The following is a 19,711-nucleotide window of genomic DNA, read 5'->3' on the forward strand; positions in this document are numbered from 1 at the left end:
TTGCCAACCGTAACATCAGCAGTGAATGCTTTGCCTCATTCTTATCTTCCGTATTCTTTCTGGTGCCGTGCGGATGTCTCTGGAAATCGAATGTTCTTCCTTAACCCCTTTGAAACATTTTAGACTCTTCTGGATTATTTTACCCCATTGCCTAATTTGATTTTCTGGTTCACAAGTTCTTTTCCCCACTTGACTTATTTCATTAGAGCGGAGGGGAGTGGGTATCTCTTGTCCCTTTAGGTTGGCCTTCGTGTTGATGCCCCCAAAAAAGTGCAGTAGAGCCAGCATGATCTGAGCAAGTCACAGGTCAAGGTCAATCAACTTCCTTAGCTGGCCAGCTGCACCCAGCGGGACACCATTAAACCTTTAGGTGTGGAGAGATGTGGAGTGACACTGTAACTAAGCAAGTCCTCGCTAATTCACTAAACAAACTCTGCAGCAAGAAAAGGGGAAAATAAGGCCTTCACATTTTTGTTCCTTAAGGGAGCTCTCTTCGGCCACGGGATGGGTGGAAAAGCTTACCTCTTTGCACCCAATTTAAAAAGGTTTCTAATACAGTCACAGGATATTTTTGAAACAGCATCTATACTGCCTGCAGTTGAATGGAGTGGGGGTATGGGGCCTCTGGGGGTCCGATGGTTCTGCAGATATTCACCCTCCCCCCACCGCCCATAGCAATGTTGGGAGAATAATATGGTATACTATAATTTGTGGTTAGCCAATTACTATCGTTGGATGATATTCTCTTGATTCATAGGCTCGGGCTTTATAACAATCATGGAAATTCTGGGGTGAAAGAAGCCGACCCAGTATAGGGCAGGTAAAAAAACGTGGGAATTCCTGCTCATCGTATTCTCATAGTGTGGGAAGGTTCCTTCCGACCCGGCTTGCACTATTGCTTGTGAACTACAGTCCCCGGAACCCGAGCTCCTCCCAGAGTTATCCGATTGAATTCAGCAACCATGATCTCTGCAAGTCACTGGCAACAGCAACCTCTCTTCTTATAAGACTGAGTCTTTGTAATAACATACGAGCAGGGTAAGGATCAGACTTCTGGTCTTGTCTGCGGCATTAATTAAGTTTATCTCATAAACCAAATAAGTGGCCCGAGCCCCGAGCCGCCATGTTCTTACTATACACTGTTACAAGGGCGGCCAACTCCAGTCTTCATGGGCCACCAGGAGGTCTGCTTTTCAGGATATCCCTGCTTCAGCACAGGTAACAATCAGTGGCTTAGTCAAAGGCTGAGCCGCTGATTGAGCAACCTGTGCTGAAGCAGGGATATCCTGAACACCTGACCTGTTGGTGGCCCTTGAGATCTGGAGTTGGCCAGCGATGAGCCACCTGTGCTGAAGCAGGGATATCCTGAACACCTGACCTGTTGGTGGCCCTTGAGATCTGGAGTTGGCCACCCCTGCATGATTACTTGGCCACTTACCCCAGAGTTTCTCAGTACATAGCACTGCTGCTTTAAAATCCTTTTTCTTCATTGACCTTTGATGATGAAGGGCTTTTATGCAGTTGAATTAACATATCGCAGCCCTATGTGCTGAAAACCTGCAGTCACTCCTGTTTATTTAACCAAGGGTTGAAGAATGAGGTATGGTGAGACTGAGGGGCAAGAGAACACACTCCCACGGTGATAATACGAGACTTGCAGATGCTCGGGCTGAAAGTGTGTATGAGTGGGCTGGCACAGAACCAAAAATGCTCCCGAGTGAGACCAGGATCTCTGAGAAGTTCCTGCCTGCCCTTTGTAGCAACTGACACTCCCTTGCTCTGGCTTGGGTAAATACTATAGTAAAAGGACTATATGAAGTGATGTACACACAAGGAAAATATAAATGAAGTGTATTAAAGCAGCAACATATTTGCAATCTTTTTTTTTTTAAATTAATTTTGTTCTGCAGTATTTGATAATAGTGATTTTTTTCAACTCTTAATGCCATTTTTCATGAGTTTTAAAGGAGCAATCCAAGCAATATGCTACGTGTTTATCTGTTTTGTAGTATTAGATAATACTTACTACCTTTTAAAAAAAAGTTTTAATTAAACTCTCAATGCCATTTTTAATGAGTATTAATATACTGAGCACCCTTTTATTTCTATAGCAGGTTTAGCCACCTCCCCAGCAGTGCAAGATATTTGCAACACTTTCCTGTTTGGGATAATTTGTTCCTATACTGAACACCTAAAAAGCTCCTATTGAACCCCCAAAATAACTCTGGATGTGCTAAAACTGAGCTTTGTCTGTGTTTTATGTTCTGTCTCTGGTTTTAAATGGGATAATTTGTTGCCAATGTTCCCAGCAGTTTGAGCTGTAAACTGTAACAATAGATGTTACCTTAGTAATATAAGAATACATTGTAGCTGCTGAGTTACACTGACTGAAGGATTGATTTGAAACTGAAAGGCAGCCATTGTATTACTTCCTGGTAAAACATTTGATAAAAATAAAGAAATAATCTAGTGAACCCTGGGAAACAGGATTTTGCTGATCAATCACAGGTGAACCAATCGATCAGCAGCTTAGGTAATAAAGGTAATCAAAGGCTGCCTGTATTAAAACAAACAAATGTTTTTTTTTTTTAAGATGCTTGGATTGCCTCTTTTTATAGCATCCTTTGATTTCTATAGCATGTTTAGCACAACTCCCAAGCAGTGCAAGATATTTGCAACACTTTCCTGTTTGTGATAATTTGTTGCCAATATTCCCAGCAGTTTGAGCTGTAAACTGTAACAATAGATCATATTGCCTTAGTAACATAAGGATACATTGTATTTGCTGAGTTACACTGACCTGAAGCAGCCATTATGTTAGGCACACAATCAGGATTTTGACAGATTTGTAACAGGAGCACCAAACAATTGTCAGCTTAGGTAATAATGTAGAATTATACTTTGTCACATGCTTTACATATTAAAATAATGTAAAGAATGGGGACAGTAGTATTGCTGCTTTAACTCGCGGTATCCATCATGTTCAGACTTTGTTTGGATTTGACTTTTTCTTGTTTACTTTTCTTTGGAAACACAGCAGGTCTTTTCTTCTTGAGAACTGTTTGTAGCTCCGTACACCTATTTAATATGATCTATTTAAAGCGATCTTCCTAGTCCACTTAAAGGTATCACAACCTCTGACCAAACGTGCTTTTATTTCCTGGAGTGTGACAGTTTGAGACTGCTCATTATATGCCCGCCCGGAGTTGGATGGCTGTAATACATTACTTTGCTTGCTCAGGTAACCTTTACCTGCGAAACCCTAACCCGCAGGGCAATGCAGCAGTCAGCAAAGAGGGTGCCAGCCATGTAACTCTTACACATGGATTATCTGCTAACCTGCACTTTCGGAAAACGTGTACGAACTCATTATGCTCATACAACCCATGGCGATCCTGCCCCCCTCTGTGCTGTAGTGGTTAATCTGTGTGTTAATTAGACAAGCTGCTATATAGGGCGGTATGGGTGCCCATTAACTGTTTGTATTATGGGTTAGAAAGTGACATTGACATCTTGACCCGCGCCCTGTATGCAGACTGTCTTGCTTGTGAGAAGCCCGCTCACTTTATCTCTGCCAGGCCCTGTGCAGTCCCCTGGGTGCGTTCATCTGAGAGGCATTGCAGGATGGGGCAGTCTGCATGTGGGAGGAGAAAGGGGGAAATAGCGGCTCCTGTGGCCCACCTCACTGTTCTGCATGGCACACATGGGGCGTTACTGTTCTGCATGGCACACATGGGGCATTACTGTTCTGCATGGCACACATGGGCATTACTATTCTGCATGGCACACATGGGGCATTACTGTTCTGCATGGCACACATGGGGCATTACTGTTCTGCATGGCACACATGGGCATTACTATTCTGCATGGCACACATGGGGCATTACTGTTCTGCATGGCACACATGGGGCATTACTGTTCTGCATGGCACACATGGGACATTACTGTTCTGCATGGCACACATGGGGCATTACTGTTCTGCATGGCACACATGGGGCATTACTGTTCTGCATGGCACACATGGGGCGTTACTGTTCTGCATGGCACACATGGGGCGTTACTGTTCTGCATGGCACACATGGGGCGTTACTGTTCTGCATGGCACACATGGGACATTACTGTTCTGCATGGCACACATGGGACATTACTGTTCTGCATGGCACACTTGGGGCGTTACTGTTCTGCATGGCACACATGGGGCGTTACTGTTCTGCATGGCACACTTGGGGCGTTACTGTTCTGCATGGCACACATGGGGCGTTACTGTTCTGCATGGCACACATGGGGCGTTACTGTTCTGCATGGCACACATGGGACATTACTGTTCTGCATGGCACACATGGGACATTACTGTTCTGCATGGCACACATGGGACATTACTGTTCTGCATGGCACACATGGGGCGTTACTGTTCTGCATGGCACACATGGGGCGTTACTGTTCTGCATGGCACACATGGGGCGTTACTGTTCTGCATGGCACACATGGGGCGTTACTGTTCTGCATGGCACACATGGGGCGTTACTGTTCTGCATGGCACACATGGGGCGTTACTGTTCTGCATGGCACACATGGGGCGTTACTGTTCTGCATGGCACACATGGGGTGTTACTGTTCTGCATGGCACACATGGGATGTTACTGTTCTGCATGGCACACATGGGACATTACTGTTCTGCATGGCACACATGGTGCGTTACTGTTCTGCATGGCACACATGGGGCGTTACTGTTCTGCATGGCACACATGGGACATTACTGTTCTGCATGGCACACATGGGGCGTTACTGTTCTGCATGGCACACATGGGACGTTACTGTTCTGCATGGCACACATAGGACATTACTGTTCTGCATGGCACACATGGGGCGTTACTGTTCTGCTCAGTACTCTGTGAAGCTGCTGTCTGGCCCGACAAGAGTTCAGCGCATTCAGAAGGATAGCATTCAAATCTGCTCCAGCACAGAGAAGCCATTTTACAGCATATTGAGAGGGAGGGGTCTTAGCTGGGGAACATGCAGAGCATTATACAGACACAACGCGCATTGGGACTACTTATCAACGTCTCCAAGCAGCAGTTCTGGGGAAATACTGGTACTAAAAAACAAAAAAACAGCACCAGATTCATCAAAGCCATACTGTACATCATCTTGCTTCCATGTGGGGTTGTTTATTTGAATCCTGTGCTTTGCATCTGTGTTGCAGCTGCACAAACAGCCCTGCATTTGTTGCATACAAAATGGCCATGTATACAGGGGCACACGTACATCAGAATGATAAAGGCACAGATTAAAACAGTCTGAAGGTTTGAGAAGCCCCATCTGTACTTTTGCTGTTTAATGGGTGTTATATATAGTCATTTATTGTATATGCCATTAAGAATGGAGCAGCTGTTGAATTGTACAATGTTAGAAGCAGAGTGAATCCGTTTCTGAAGAGTTTGCAATCTAACTTCACTTCATATCCATTCTCCGCACTACACCTTCAACTACAGAGCAGGAGTGGCCAACTCCACGGCCTCAAGGGCCACCAACAGGGCAGGTTTTCAGGATATCCCTGCTTCAGCACAAGTTGCTCAATCGTTGACTGAGCCACTGATTGAGCCATCTTTGCTGAAGCAGGGATATCCTTAAAACCCGACCTGTTGTTGGCCCTCGAGGACTGGAGTTGGCCTCCCCTGGTACATAGTATCTCCATATGGGAGTTCTGAGGGTGAGAGGCACGTCGGTGTGAGTCACTGTACTGTAATTGTTAATTTCCAAATCCCATCGTTCCAAACCCTAATGTTACAGAAGCATTATAAATGTTGTTGATTGACCATTCGGGCCCTGAAGGATTTAAAGGCAATTTGTGTTAATTATACATATGTATATACATGCACAGTACAGACTGACATCTCCCAGATGTCCCCCAGCTTATCGTGGCAGTAAAGGGTTGTAAAGTGTATGTGTAAGAGGCGCACTGCATCTTTAAACACAGTAATTACATGTTATCCTTAGGGTTACTATTATATGGGTATTTAATTTTTACAGCTGGATTTAATGAACACCTAATTAAGATAAATAGTTATGACTGAAAGAAAGATCTGGATTCACTGTGGTATTGACACTTTTGGCAGAAAAAGCGCAGTTCCAAAATTCTGGGAATAATGGGAATGACAATTGTGCTTTCTTGCTTGTCCATATATGGATCTACTCAACAGAATATGATCCCTTCCAAAAATCCATTCACTTCTAAGTACTCACCCAAAGCAAGATGTGCATTATTGTATCTTCCATGGTAAATATTCCATGGAAATGGTTCATATATTAGTGGAGTTGGGCGAACCATTCCAAATTTTTTAGACCATATCTGTCCCACAAAATCTATCTGCGGATTGGGCACCAAATATTTGTGAGATTCAATCCAAATCTGCCATTGGATTCTAAAAAATCCACTGGGATTATTTATAACCAATCTGTGGATTCCATAATCCATAACCGGATTGTTAAAAATCCAAATTAATCCGTGGAGAGATGTTTCCCCCCCCCCTTCCCCACGCACCCACCCGTGGATTAATCAGTGTCCAAATCTTTAGCCATCTAGCCACGGATTTCAGGTAGCTCAGAAAAATAAAATACAAAACCCGAAATTGCAGATTTACCTTTTTGAGACCGATTAGCGGACCAAAGGAAATCCAATCCCAGAAAAGAAAAAAAACATCGCCCATCTGTATATATTATTCTGGCACCAAGACAGATAGGCTAAACTGAGTAAATAAACGATGCGCGCATGGAACACCTACCTCTGTGCAAAAGAAAAGGGAAACGTCATAAATAAGACCTTTACACTATGATTCCTTGTGACAGTGCCTCCCCTCTTCCTTGTCACCGTCTCGTTCCTTCTATCCCCAGCTCTCTTCCTCTGCTCCATTGTATAGTCCATGCAAGGCACAATTTGCAACCCTTTCAGTAGTAAGCACAGATATTTTTTTCGCTCAAATCTTTGGTAGAGGAAAAACGAAAAATCAGATAAAAACTTGTCAGCTTTGCCTTAATTCCAGGCCCAAATCTTTTCCATTCTGGGGGGGGTTTCAGACACAGGTGTCTAATCTCAAGGTCCAGTTTATTCTGCGTATGGCAGCTGTACCCCAATTAAGCAAAACGTTTTCATGCAAGGTGTCCATTTTGTGTGTTTAATATATCAAGAAAGAATTCAATGTTAATAATCAAACTAAATCAAACCTAGTAATAGACTTCATGGTTTTCCTCTATGCGCTGCCATGTTCCGTGTTGTGCATCTCTTAGCTGCCTAAGGACAGGCCCATGGTGCCTTCGCCCGTGCAGAGGCGTGCGCGGCCGTGACGTCACCCGCTTGAAGCGGGTGCGTTTTTTTGGCCATGGTACGCGCGCCGTCCGTGGGCGTGTCTAGGGACGGGCCAGTGACGTCACGGAGCTGGTTCCAGCTCACGTGACCGGCCTGTCGCGCCAAGAAATCAGTTTGAACTGATTTCTTGCGCAAAGCGCGTGCCCCCTGCCACGCGCAAGCCGCATGGACGCGAACACTGCCTTAAGGCTGGGGTACCATGGCCCGAGCCTAGCTGTCCCTTTTTCTGATGTCCTCTATGCTGCTAGATCAGTCTTTTTCAAAGGGTTCCACGAGGATTTCTAAAGGGTTCCCTGCAATTTTCACGTCATTTGAAAATGGTAGTGAATGCAGAAGAATTAACAATGCATCTGATCACATACATACACCCAGCTTTAAAAAATGTTTTGGTATTCTGTTTTCCATTTACTAAATATATAATCAAGTCCATATATAATCAACTCTCTTTCCTTTTTACTCCACTTCGATGTGAATTTAAGATTTGAGGTGTTATTGTTTTGTGGGTTAGAAAACAATGCATCTGATCTCAAATATGCTATTAGAGAGGGCTGGGGTACCTTACAATGCACCTGATCTCAGACACGCAATTAGAGAGGGTCGGGGTTCCTTACAATGCATCTGATCTCAGGCTCGCTATTAGAGAGGGTTGGGGTTCCTTACAATGCATCTGATCTCAGCCGCACTATTAGAGAGGGTTGGGATTACTTACAATGCATTCTGATCCCAGACACGCTATTAGAGAGGGTTGGGGATCCTTACAATGTATGTAATCTCAGACACGCTATTAGAGAGGGTTGGGGTTCCTTACAATGCATCTGATCTCAGACACGCTATTAGAGAGGGCTGGGGTCCCTTACAATGCATCTGATCTCAGACGTGCTATTAGAGAGGGTTGGGGTCCCTTACAATGCATCTGATCTCAGACGCGCTATTAGAGAGGGTTGGGTTCCTTACAATGCATCTGATCTCAAATATGCTATTAGAGAGGGCTGGGGTACCTTACAATGCACCTGATCTCAGACACGCAATTAGAGAGGGTTGGGGTTCCTTACAATGCATCTGATCTCAGGCTCGCTATTAGAGAGGGTTGGGGTTCCTTACAATGCATCTGATCTCAGCCGCACTATTAGAGAGGGTTGGGATTACTTACAATGCATTCTGATCCCAGACGCACTATTAGAGAGGGTTGGGGATCCTTACAATGTATGTAATCTCAGACACGCTATTAGAGAGGGTTGGGGTTCCTTACAATGCATCTGATCTCAGACACGCTATTAGAGAGGGCTGGGGTCCCTTACAATGCATCTGATCTCAGACGTGCTATTAGAGAGGGTTGGGGTCCCTTACAATGCATCTGATCTCAGACGTGCTATTAGAGAGGGTTGGGGTCCCTTACAATGCATCTGATCTCAGACGTGCTATTAGAGAGGATTGGGGTTCCTTACAATGCATCTGATCTCAGACGCGCTATTAGAGAGGGTTGGGGTCCCTTACAATGCATCTGATCTCAGACGTGCTATTAGAGAGGGTTGGGGTCCCTTACAATGCATCTGATCTCAGACGCGCTATTAGAGAGGGTTGGGGTTCCTTACAATGCCTGATCTCAGATGCGCTATTAGAGAGGATTGGGGTTCCTAACAATGCATCTGATCTCAGACGCGCTATTAGAGAGGGTTGGGGTTCTGCAGAATTTCATAATATAATTATAGTGTTCCTTAACCAAAAAAAGTTGAACACCACTGTGCTAGATCATTTAGTTATATTGTATCTTCCTATCATCTATGCAGAGTTAAAAGTTCAGTGAAGTGACATTCATGTCTATGATACATGTGCCTTAAATGGCATCAACAAATTGTCAACATTCCCATCCGTTCTACTTTTTGTGACCTTTTTGGCCACGGATTGCAGTGAAATGGGCGAACAGAAGTGACCTGGTTCTAATTATTATCATTCATTTAGAAACCAACATATTCAGCAGTCAGCAGTGCACTAAAGTGGGTGGGAATGATGAATGATGAAATGTAGCACACCAAAATAGTATTGGTAATGGCACAATGGGGCCATCCCAAGAGTGCTAGAGGACCCAGATCCCACGACGCTGCTGCTCCCCGTATTGCACTCACATTTTTGCCATTTTTGAAGCTGATTTGCTATACGTGATCTCTATCATCCTCTTCCATTCAGGGCATCCAGGTCTATATTATCTCAGTAATAGGGATTGGAGGGCTTTGAAGCTTGGTTCTCTTTAATGGTGTACCGTAGAGGTCTAAACCGTCTATGTTCCTAATCAAGATCCATTCCCGAGGTGTTTCCAATGATTACAGCTGCTGTACTGTTAAGTAAATAAGTCCAGAATACTGGGGGTTTGGAGCTTGTTAAGATTGTGTATTTGTAATGGACATTAGTTCCCGACCATAAGGCCCACACCCCTTCAAACACTAATACAGAAGCCCGTAGAGTACCTTGGTGAAGGTCTTGGGTTATTACGAAGGGTTCAATGGAAGTGGTGGAAGCAATTTATCTCCGTGATGAAGCTCTGCAGATATTGGTTAGTTTAAGCCTTGGTGCAGGGCCACTCAATCCCATGTTTAATTTCAGAGGAGGAAGAACGGATTTGTGGTTTGCTCATCTGCAGCAATTTGATTTTGTGTCTCTCGCCATAGTTCTTGTGACGACTGAAATCACTCAACGTAAAATATACTGTAGTGTGAAGTGTTTCATGCAGTTTCATCAACACCACTATCGGCCAATGTCTCCCGCCTGCAAAACTTGGGGGAACCCCAGTGCAAAACAGCACCATGTTTATCAAAGAAAACCAGTCCCATTGACGCATTTTGGTTACTTTTCCTTTGAATAAATCTGGTGAAATTAAATGCCCCAGTTTTGCAGCTGGGAAACTTTCGTAAATAATAAGTCTCTTTTTGACGCGTTTAAAATATTGTTTTTCTTGTATGCTGAATAAAATTGCACATCTGCGACAGCATATTTTTATTATGCACTTGGCAACGGAAAACAAAGCAAAACAAAAATGTTGTAGCTCAACCATTGTTTAGTTAATAACCTCTGTGGTGCCTTTGAATATTTCAGAGTGCGGGGCACTTTTTTTTTTTAACCTAAATGATGTTATATTCTGCTGTATATATACTGTCCAATATATGTGTTATTGTGCGTGTTACCATCTTGTCTCTCATATTGTACTGCGCTGCATTGTATGTTAGCCCCTTAAATAATAGTAAGATTGAGAGAGAAAGATTCCACACAGCAGTAACAAGAGAGGAAACAGTGTGTTTGTATCTCTCCCTCCTTCATCATAACCCCGTTCCCCTTCCCAGTCTCCTCTCGCTGCTGCTGCTGCCATCCCTGCTTATTCTGAGAGCCTATTACATTTCAGCTGGGATCCAGATGTCATTAATAAAGAGAATTCAGAACCACAGAGAGTACTTGGGTGGTCGTAGACAGGACACCCGATGAAGGGAGAAGGACCAGAGGAAGGGGGTGTGTGGGGGTTGTGGGGGGGGGGAGAGGTTTGTTCCTTTTCAGGCCTTCCCTTTTTGGCTGCTCCTAGGCATGGGGTGTCGTTTTCACTGAACAAAACTGTACAAGCTGGAACAATAAAGGCCCAGTGGGCTCCTGTCCAGGAGGGGTTGCAAATGGATGAATGTACTTGAGGGAGATTAAGAGGCGATAGACAGCTGGTGGGATGTATAAACTGGGTTGTCAAAAACTTGAGACCACTAGTTTATTTATGAAAAGAATGGATTTGAAACGTTTAAAAAAAAATGTAATTAACCACTTAGCTGGCGGAGCAAACTTCAGCGCATTTCTATGTATGTACATGTGCTTGAGGTGAAATAAATGTACTACTTTTGACAAGGGGGTTAATGTTTTATGCTACTTGGGGGTATTATTGGGAAGTACTGCTTTTGTATTTATGTAGCAATAACTCAATTTCTTTTCCCTTTTAAAGAAAGTTGGATTTGTTTTAAAAAGACTCCGGGCTCATTATGTTTTAGAACATAAAATACTCTACAAAACTTTATAGAATGAGGTTTAAATAACTTTGCCCCAATGTTTGACAGGTTTGGAATTCATTTATTTCTGACAATGTGTCAATTACTTTTTTAAGTCACTTTCACCCATTCATTTAATTACCCTTTTTGTCCCATAAATTCATGTACTATCAGCAACATTTGATAGAATTTGCTGTATCTTTTTCAGTGCATTGCCTGCCCCTCTGGCACTGAAGGGTTAAGGAGCACAGTGAGCTATGTATTGATAACAGATGCTTCCTTTAGTTGGAATATTGAGATGGGAATAACAATACACTGTAATTGCCTCTTCTATAATATCCTTTATAGAAAGGGTTTGCCGCCATCTGCTGCCCATTGAGCAGAAAGCGAGACATGTTCAACATCAGAGGAAGTTATTATCGTAACTACAGATTATGTATACAGTATCAGCATACTTGGGGATGTATAGTAATGCAAGCCGAGCAGACTGATGCATGTATAATTCTATAGGTGTGGTGGTGGTGGGGGAGGGGAGGGTGCTGCACTATATCAACCCCAGTGTTGGGTATAGTTGAAACTAAAAAAAAAATGGGCACTCTGATAAAGTTAGCAAGTTAATAAACCTAATGTTTATTAAACAGGGGTGGTCAACTCCAGTCCTTAAGGACCACCAACAGGGCAGGTTTTATGGATATCCCTGCTTCAGCACAGGTGGCTCAATCAGTTGACCAAGCCACGGATGGAGCTACCTGTGCTGAAGCAGGGATATCCCTAATACCTGACCTGTTGGTGGATCTGGAGTTGCCTCAACCATGCACTAAAAAGTATCACAATGTACTGTACATTGAATCTGCTTTTCTCCAGGACTATTAAGCTATCCCGTACACCTTGATCTAGCCACATAGATACGGGTTTCAGAAAGACTTTGTATATCTTTTGTAATGGAAGTATTCTTTATCCACTGAAATATGTTACTGGTTTCATTCATTGTCATGAGTAAGTTCTATGAAGGACGTTATTTGTTACACGTATGTCCATGTTAAGTAATACATTTTTGCACCTGTCCGTTTCCGTAAGATGTGTAACCTTTTTGGAGAAACCCATTCCACGCTCATTAATGGGGTCCTCCCACGCTTATTAATGGGGTCCTCCCACACTCATTAATGGGATCCTCCCACGCTCATTAATGGGGTCCTCCCATGCTTATTAATGGGGTCCTCCCACGCTGATTAATGGGGTCCTCCCATGCTTATTAATGGGGTCCTCCCACGCTCATTAATGGGGTCCTCCCATGCTTATTAATGGGGTCCCCCACGCTTATTAATGGGGTCCTCCCACGCTTATTAATGGGGTCCTCCCACGCTCATTAATGGGGTCCTCCCACAATATTAATGGAGTCCTCGCACGCTCATTAATGGGGTCCTCCCACGCTTATTAATGGGGCCCTCCCACGCTTATTAATGGGGTACTCCCACACTCATTAATGGGGTCCTCCCATGCTCATTAATGGGGTCCTCCCACGCTCATTAATGGGGTCCTCCCACGCTCATTAATGGGGTCCTCCCACGCTCATTAATGGGGTCCTCCCACGCTGATTAATGGGGTCCTCCCACGCTCATTAATGGGGTCCTCCCACGCTCATTAATGGGGCCCTCCCACGCTTATTAATGGGGTACTCCCACGCTCATTAATGGGGTCCTCCCACGCTCATTAATGGGGTCCTCCCATGCTCATTAATGGGGTCCTCCCACGCTTATTAATGGGGTCCTCCCACGCTCATTAATGGGGTCCTCCCACGCTCATTAATGGGGTCCTCCCACGCTCATTCATGGGGTCCTCCCACGCTCATTAATGGGGTCCTCTTTCTGCTTTCTCAGCCTGAAGATCTGGAGGGTCAGAACTGTCACATGTTCAAGGTGAAGAACTTCAAGAAGGTGAAGTCGTGCAGCGTGTGCAAGCAGGCAATCACCAGGGAAGGCAGCGCCTGCAAGGGTGAGTACAGCGCCTCATATATGACGGTCTGTGTTGCTCTATTTAGAGTAGTGTTTTTCTCCGGGCGTCCCTACAGGGGTCCCTGCAATTTTCGGTCCAATCAAAAATTGTGCCAAATACAGAAGAATTTATAATGCAACTGAACTCAGACGCGCTATTAGAGAGGGTTGGGGTTCCTTACAATGCATCTGATCTCAGACGCGCTATTAGAGAGGGTTGGGGTTCCTTACAATGCATCTGATCTCAGACGCGCTATTAGAGAGGGTTGGGGTTCCTTACAATGCATCTGATCTCAGACGCGCTATTAGAGAGGGTTGGGGTTACTTACAATGCATTTGATCTCAGACGCGCTATTAGAGAGGGTTGGGGTTACTTACAATGCATTTGATCTCAGACGCGCTATTAGAGAGGGTTGGGGTTACTTACAATGCATTTGATCTCAGACGCGCTATTAGAGAGGGTTGGGGTTACTTACAATGCATCTGATCTCAGACGCGCTATTAGAGAGGGTTGGGGTTCCTTACAATGCATTTGATCTCAGACGCGCTATTAGAGAGGGTTGGGGTTCTGCAGAATTTCACAATATAATTATAGTGTTCCTTAACGCTGCCCACAGTGCATGCCTGCAGTTCTGATACTCTCCACTGGGCGATGCTGTTTCTCCTGCAAAAATATCAAGTAATAATCCCCTTCAGTGCTGGGTGGATTAAGTGACATCAACACATCAACACACCTACTATAAAATCATCAATCATTTACAGATGAAACGGGGGATTTATCCGATGCTAATGCAGCATTGCAGTGCTATAGCTGTGTAATTATAATATGATATACAGTGTATTCCTTCTGACAAATAAAACTCTTTTATCAGAACTATGCGTTGTATGAACCAGTAGTTCTAATGTACCCATATAGTGTTCTATCTATCTATCTATCTATCTATCTATCTATCTATCTATCTATCTATCTATCTATCTATCTATCTCTATCTATCTATCTATCTATCTATCTATCTCTATCTATCTATCTATCTATCTATCTATCTATCTATCTATCTATCTATCTATCTATCTATCTATCTCTATCTATCTATCTATCTATCTATCTATCTATCTATCTATCTATCTATCTATCTATCTATCTATCTATCTCTATCTATCTATCTATCTATCTCTATCTATCTATCTATCTATCTATCTATCTATCTATCTATCTATCTATCTATCTATCTATCTCTATCTATCTATCTATCTATCTATCTATCTATCTATCTATCTATCTCTATCTATCTATCTATCTATCTATCTATCTATCTATCTATCTATCTATCTATCTATCTATCTATCTATCTCTATCTATCTATCTATCTATCTATCTATCTATCTATCTATCTATCTATCTATCTATCTATCTATCTATCTATCTATCTATCTATCTATCTCACCCCCCGCAGCATGCATGCAGACTCTGTGCTCCCCCTTGTAGCAGATTGTGTAGCACAGAAGATTCTTCTCAAATTTGGTTGAGAAAAATAATAACTGAAACTTAGAAATCACAAAAAAAAAAGGCTGTTTAAGTTGTACTGCGCCCGGGTCTGTAACTGCACATTTACATTTCACACGTTATACAATATATGAGATAAAAAAGCCTTTAATGCAGTGAGAGCATTAAATACAAACGGGTATTTCTAACAGGCACCTCGTCTGTTACGGGCTCGCCCTGTCCCCTGTGCCCCCTGTTATGGGCTCGCCGTGCCCCCCGTTATGGGCTCGCCGTGCCCCCCGTTATGGGCTCGCTCTGCCCCCCGTTATGGGCTCGCCCTGCCCCCGTTATGGGCTCGCCCAGCCCCCCGTTATGGGCTCCCCTGCCCCCTGTTATGGGCTCGCCCTGCCCCTCGTTATGGGCTCGCCCTGCCCCTAGTTATGGGCTCGCCCTGCCCCCCCGTTATGGGTTCGCCCTGCCCCTGTTATGGGCTCGCCCTGCCCCCCGTTATGGGCTCGCCGTGCCCCCCGTTATGGGCTCGCTCTGCCCCCCGTTATGGGCTCGCCCTGCCCCCGTTATGGGCTCGCCCAGCCCCCTGTTATGGGCTCCCCTGCCCCCTGTTATGGGCTCGCCCTGCCCCTCGTTATGGGCTCGCCCTGCCCCTCGTTATGGGCTCGCCCTGCCCCCCCGTTATGGGTTCGCCCTGCCCCTGTTATGGGCTCGCCCTGCCCCCTGTTATGGGCTCGCCCTGCCCCCTGTTATGGGCTCGCCCTGCCCCCTGTTATGGGCTCGCCCTGCCCCTGTTATGGGCTCGCCCTGCCCCCCGTTATGGGTTCGCCCTGCCCCTGTTATGGGCTCGCCCTGCCCCCCGTTATGGGTTCGCCCTGCCCCCTGTTATGGGCTCGCCCTGCCCCCTGTTATGGGCTCGCCCTGCCCCCTGTTATGGGCTCGCCCTGCCCCCTGTTATGGGCTCGCCCTGCCCCCTGTTATGGGCTCGCCCTGCCCCCCGTTATGGGCTCGCCCTGCCCCCCGTTATGGGCTCGCCCTGCCCCCTGTTATGGGCTCTCCCTGCCCCTGTTATGGGCTCGCCCTGCCCCCCGTTATGGGCTCGCCCTGCCCCCCGTTATGGGCTCGCCCTGCCCCCTGTTATGGGCTCGCCCTGCCCCCTGTTATGGGCTCGCCCTGCCCCCCGTTATGGGCTCGCCCTGCCCCCCGTTATGGGCTCGCCCTGCCCCCTGTTATGGGCTCGCCCTGCCCCCTGTTATGGGCTCGCCCTGCCCCCTGTTATGGGCTCGCCCTGCCCCCGTTATGGGCTCGCCCTGCCCCCTGTTATGGGCTCGCCCTGCCCCCTGTTATGGGCTCGCCCTGCCCCCCGTTATGGGCTCGCCCTGCCCCTCGTTATGGGCTCGCCCAGCCCCCCGTTATGGGCTCCCCTGCCCCCTGTTATGGGCTCGCCCTGCCCCTCGTTATGGCCTCGCCCTGCCCCTCGTTATGGGCTCGCCCAGCCCCCTGTTATGGGCTCGCCCTGCCCCCCGTTATGGGCTCGCCCTGCCCCCTGTTATGGGCTCGCCCTGCCCCCTGTTATGGGCTCGCCCTGCCCCCTGTTATGGGCTCGCCCTGCCCCCGTTATGGGCTCGCCCTGCCCCCTGTTATGGGCTCGCCCAGCCCCCTGTTATGGGCTCGCCCAGCCCCCTGTTATGGGTTCGCCCTGCCCCTCGTTATGGCCTCGCCCTGCCCCTCGTTATGGGCTCGCCCTGCCCCCTGTTATGGGCTCGCCCTGCCCCCTGTTATGGGCTCGCCCTGCCCCCTGTTATGGGCTCGCCCTGCCCCCCGTTATGGGCTCGCCCTGCCCCTCGTTATGGGCTCGCCCAGCCCCCCGTTATGGGCTCCCCTGCCCCCTGTTATGGGCTCGCCCTGCCCCTCGTTATGGCCTCGCCCTGCCCCTCGTTATGGGCTCGCCCTGCCCCTCGTTATGGGCTCGCCCTGCCCCCTGTTATGGGCTCGCCCTGCCCCCTGTTATGGGCTCGCCCTGCCCCCCCGTTATGGGCTCGCCCTGCCCCTCGTTATGGGCTCGCCCTGCCCCCTGTTATGGGCTCGCCCTGCCCCCCGTTATGGGCTCCCCTGCCCCCTGTTATGGGCTCGCCCTGCCCCCCGTTATGGGCTCCCCTGCCCCCTGTTATGGGCTCGCCCTGCCCCCCGTTATGGGCTCGCCCTGCCCCCTGTTATGGGCTCGCCCTGGCCCCGTTATGGGCTCGCCCTGCCCCCTGTTATGGGCTCGCCCTGGCCCCGTTATGGGCTCGCCCTGCCCCCTGTTATGGGCTCGCCCTGCCCCCCCGTTATGGGCTCGCCCTGCCCCCCGTTATGGGCTCGCCCTGCCCCCTGTTATGGGCTCGCCCTGCCCCCGTTATGGGCTCGCCCTGCCCCCTGTTATGGGCTCGCCCTGCCCCCTGTTATGGGCTCGCCCTGCCCCCGTTATGGGCTCGCCGTGCCCCCCGTTATGGGCTCGCCCTGCCCCCGTTATGGGCTCGCCCAGCCCCCCGTTATGGGCTCGCCCTGCCCCCTGTTATGGGCTCGCCCTGCCCCCGTTATGGGCTCGCCCTGCCCCCGTTATGGGCTCGCCCTGCCCCCGTTATGGGCTCGCCCTGCCCCCCATTATGGGCTCGCCCTGCCCCTGTTATGAGCTCGCCCTGCCCCCCGTTATGGCCTCGCCCTGCCCCCGTTATGGGCTCGCCCTGCCCCTGTTATGAGCTCGCCCTGCCCCCCGTTATGGCCTCGCCCTGCCCCCCGTTATGGGCTCGCTCTGCCCCCATTATGGGCTCGCCCTGCCCCCTGTTATGGGCTCGCCCTGCCCCTCGTTATGGGCTCGCCCTGCCCTCGTTATGGGCTCGCCCTGCCCCCCCGTTATGGGCTCGCCCTGCCCCCTGTTATGGGCTCGCCCTGCCCCCTGTTATGGGCTCGCCCTGCCCCCCGTTATGGGCTCGCCCTGCCCCCGTTATGGCCTCGCCCTGCCCCCTGTTATGGGCTCGCCCTGCGCCCGTTATGGGCTCGCCCTGCCCCCTGTTATGGCCAGTGTTGGTGTTCCTCGTGGTTTTTATGTTGTGGTTCTAACCAGTTCTGTATACAGGTCCCTGCGGCGCTGATCCAGTCACCTGATAGAGAAAACAATGCTGAGAATTACAGAGCCTCATTAACTCTGTTCTGCATGGGATCACCTGTGCACTACCACGTACACAGGGCACTGCCACTTACACAGGGCGCTGCCACGTACACAGGGCGCTGCCACGTACAGAGGACACTGCCACGTGCATAGGGCACTGCCACGTACACAGGGCGCTGCCACGTACAGAGGACACTGCCACGTACATAGGGCACTGCCATGTACTTAGGGCACTGCCACGTACACGGGGCACTGCCACGTGCACAGGACTCTGCCACGTGCATAGGACTCTGCCACGTGCACAGCGCGCTGCCATGTATTCAGGGCACTGCCACGTATGCAGCGCACTGTCATGTATGCAGGGCACTGCCACATGCACAGGGCACTGCCACGTATACAGGGCACTGCCACGTACACAACTGAGCCACTGATTGAGCCACCCTTGCTGAAGCTGGGATATTCTGAAAACCTGACCTGTTGGTGGCCCTTGAGGATGGGCTGCTCCTGCTGCAGAGATTAGGGAATGTGATGGGGGGGGGGGAGAGACCTGGCAGCAGAAATATGTTCACCAGCTTTGTTTACAAATGCAGCTCGTGCACTGACAAACATGGCCTGGCGGAGCGGAACGGAGCAGCGTGTCCGTGTGTCTCCATGTGTCCGTGTGTGTATCCGTGAGTCCGTGTGTGTCCGTGTGTCTCCGTGTATCTGTGTGTCCGTGAGTCCGTGTGTGTCCGTGTCTCCGTGTGTCTCCGTGTGTCCGTGTGTGTATCCGTGAGTCCATGTCTCCGTGTGTCTCCGTGTGTCCGTGTGTGTATCCGTGTATCCGTGTCTCCGTGTGTCCGTGTGTGTCCGTGAGTCCGTGTGTGTCCGTGTGTCCGTGTGTAACCATGAGTCCGTCTGTATCCGTGAGTCCGCGTGTATCCGTGAGTCCGTGTGTGTCCGTGTGTATCCGTGAGCCAGTGTATCCGTGAGTCCGTGTGTATCCGTGAGTCCGTGTATATCCGTGAGTCCGTGTGTGTCCGTGTGTATCTGTGAGTCCGTGTGTATCCGTGAGTCCGTGTGTGTCCGTGAGTCCGTGTGTATCCGTGAGTCCGTGAGTCCATGTGTATCCGTGAGTCTGTGTGTATCTGTGAGTCGTGTGTATCCGTGAGTCCGTGTGTATCTGTGAGTCAGAGTGTCTGTGTGTATCTGTGAGTCAGTGTGTCCGTGTGTATCCGTGAGTCAGTGTGTCCGTGTGTATCCGTGAGTCAGTGTGTCCGTGTGTATCCGTGAGTCAGTGTGTCCGTGTGTATCCGTGAGTCAGTGTGTCCGTGTGTATCCGTGAGTCAGTGTGTCCGTGTGTATCCGTGAGTCAGTGTGTCCGTGTGTATCCGTGAGTCAGTGTGTCCGTGTGTATCCGTGAGTCAGTGTGTCCGTGTGTATCCGTGAGTCAGTGTGTCAGTGTGTATCCGTAAGTCAGTGTGTCCGTGTGTATCCGTGAGTCCGTGTGTATATTTGAGTCAGTGTGTCCGTGTGTATCCGTGAGTCCGTGTGTATCCGTGTGTATCTGTGTGTCCGTGTGTATCCGTGTGTCCGTGTGTGGCGTGTGTGTCCTTGTGTATCTGTGTGTTGAGTGTATCCATGACTCAGTGTGTCCGTGTGTATCCGTGAGTCAGTGTGTCCGTGTGTATCCGTGAGTCAGTGTGTCCGTGTGTATCCGTGAGTCAG

General features: G+C 48.4%; 1 protein-coding gene across 10 annotated transcripts in view; it reads left to right on the forward strand.

Annotated features, from left to right (window-relative positions):
- TNS1 (tensin 1) overlaps positions 1-19,711 on the forward strand; it is a 421,249-nt gene that overhangs the window by 147,569 nt on the left and 253,969 nt on the right. For all 10 annotated transcript variants that reach the window (XM_075609700.1, XM_075609701.1, XM_075609705.1 and 7 more), the window contains one exon: positions 13,251-13,365. In XM_075609700.1, coding sequence (XP_075465815.1) covers positions 13,251-13,365 — 115 coding nt within the window. The remainder of the gene's footprint in view (positions 1-13,250; positions 13,366-19,711) is intronic.

Source organism: Ascaphus truei, chromosome 7 (assembly GCF_040206685.1).
Source record: "Ascaphus truei isolate aAscTru1 chromosome 7, aAscTru1.hap1, whole genome shotgun sequence".
NCBI classification, from domain to species: domain Eukaryota; kingdom Metazoa; phylum Chordata; class Amphibia; order Anura; family Ascaphidae; genus Ascaphus; species Ascaphus truei.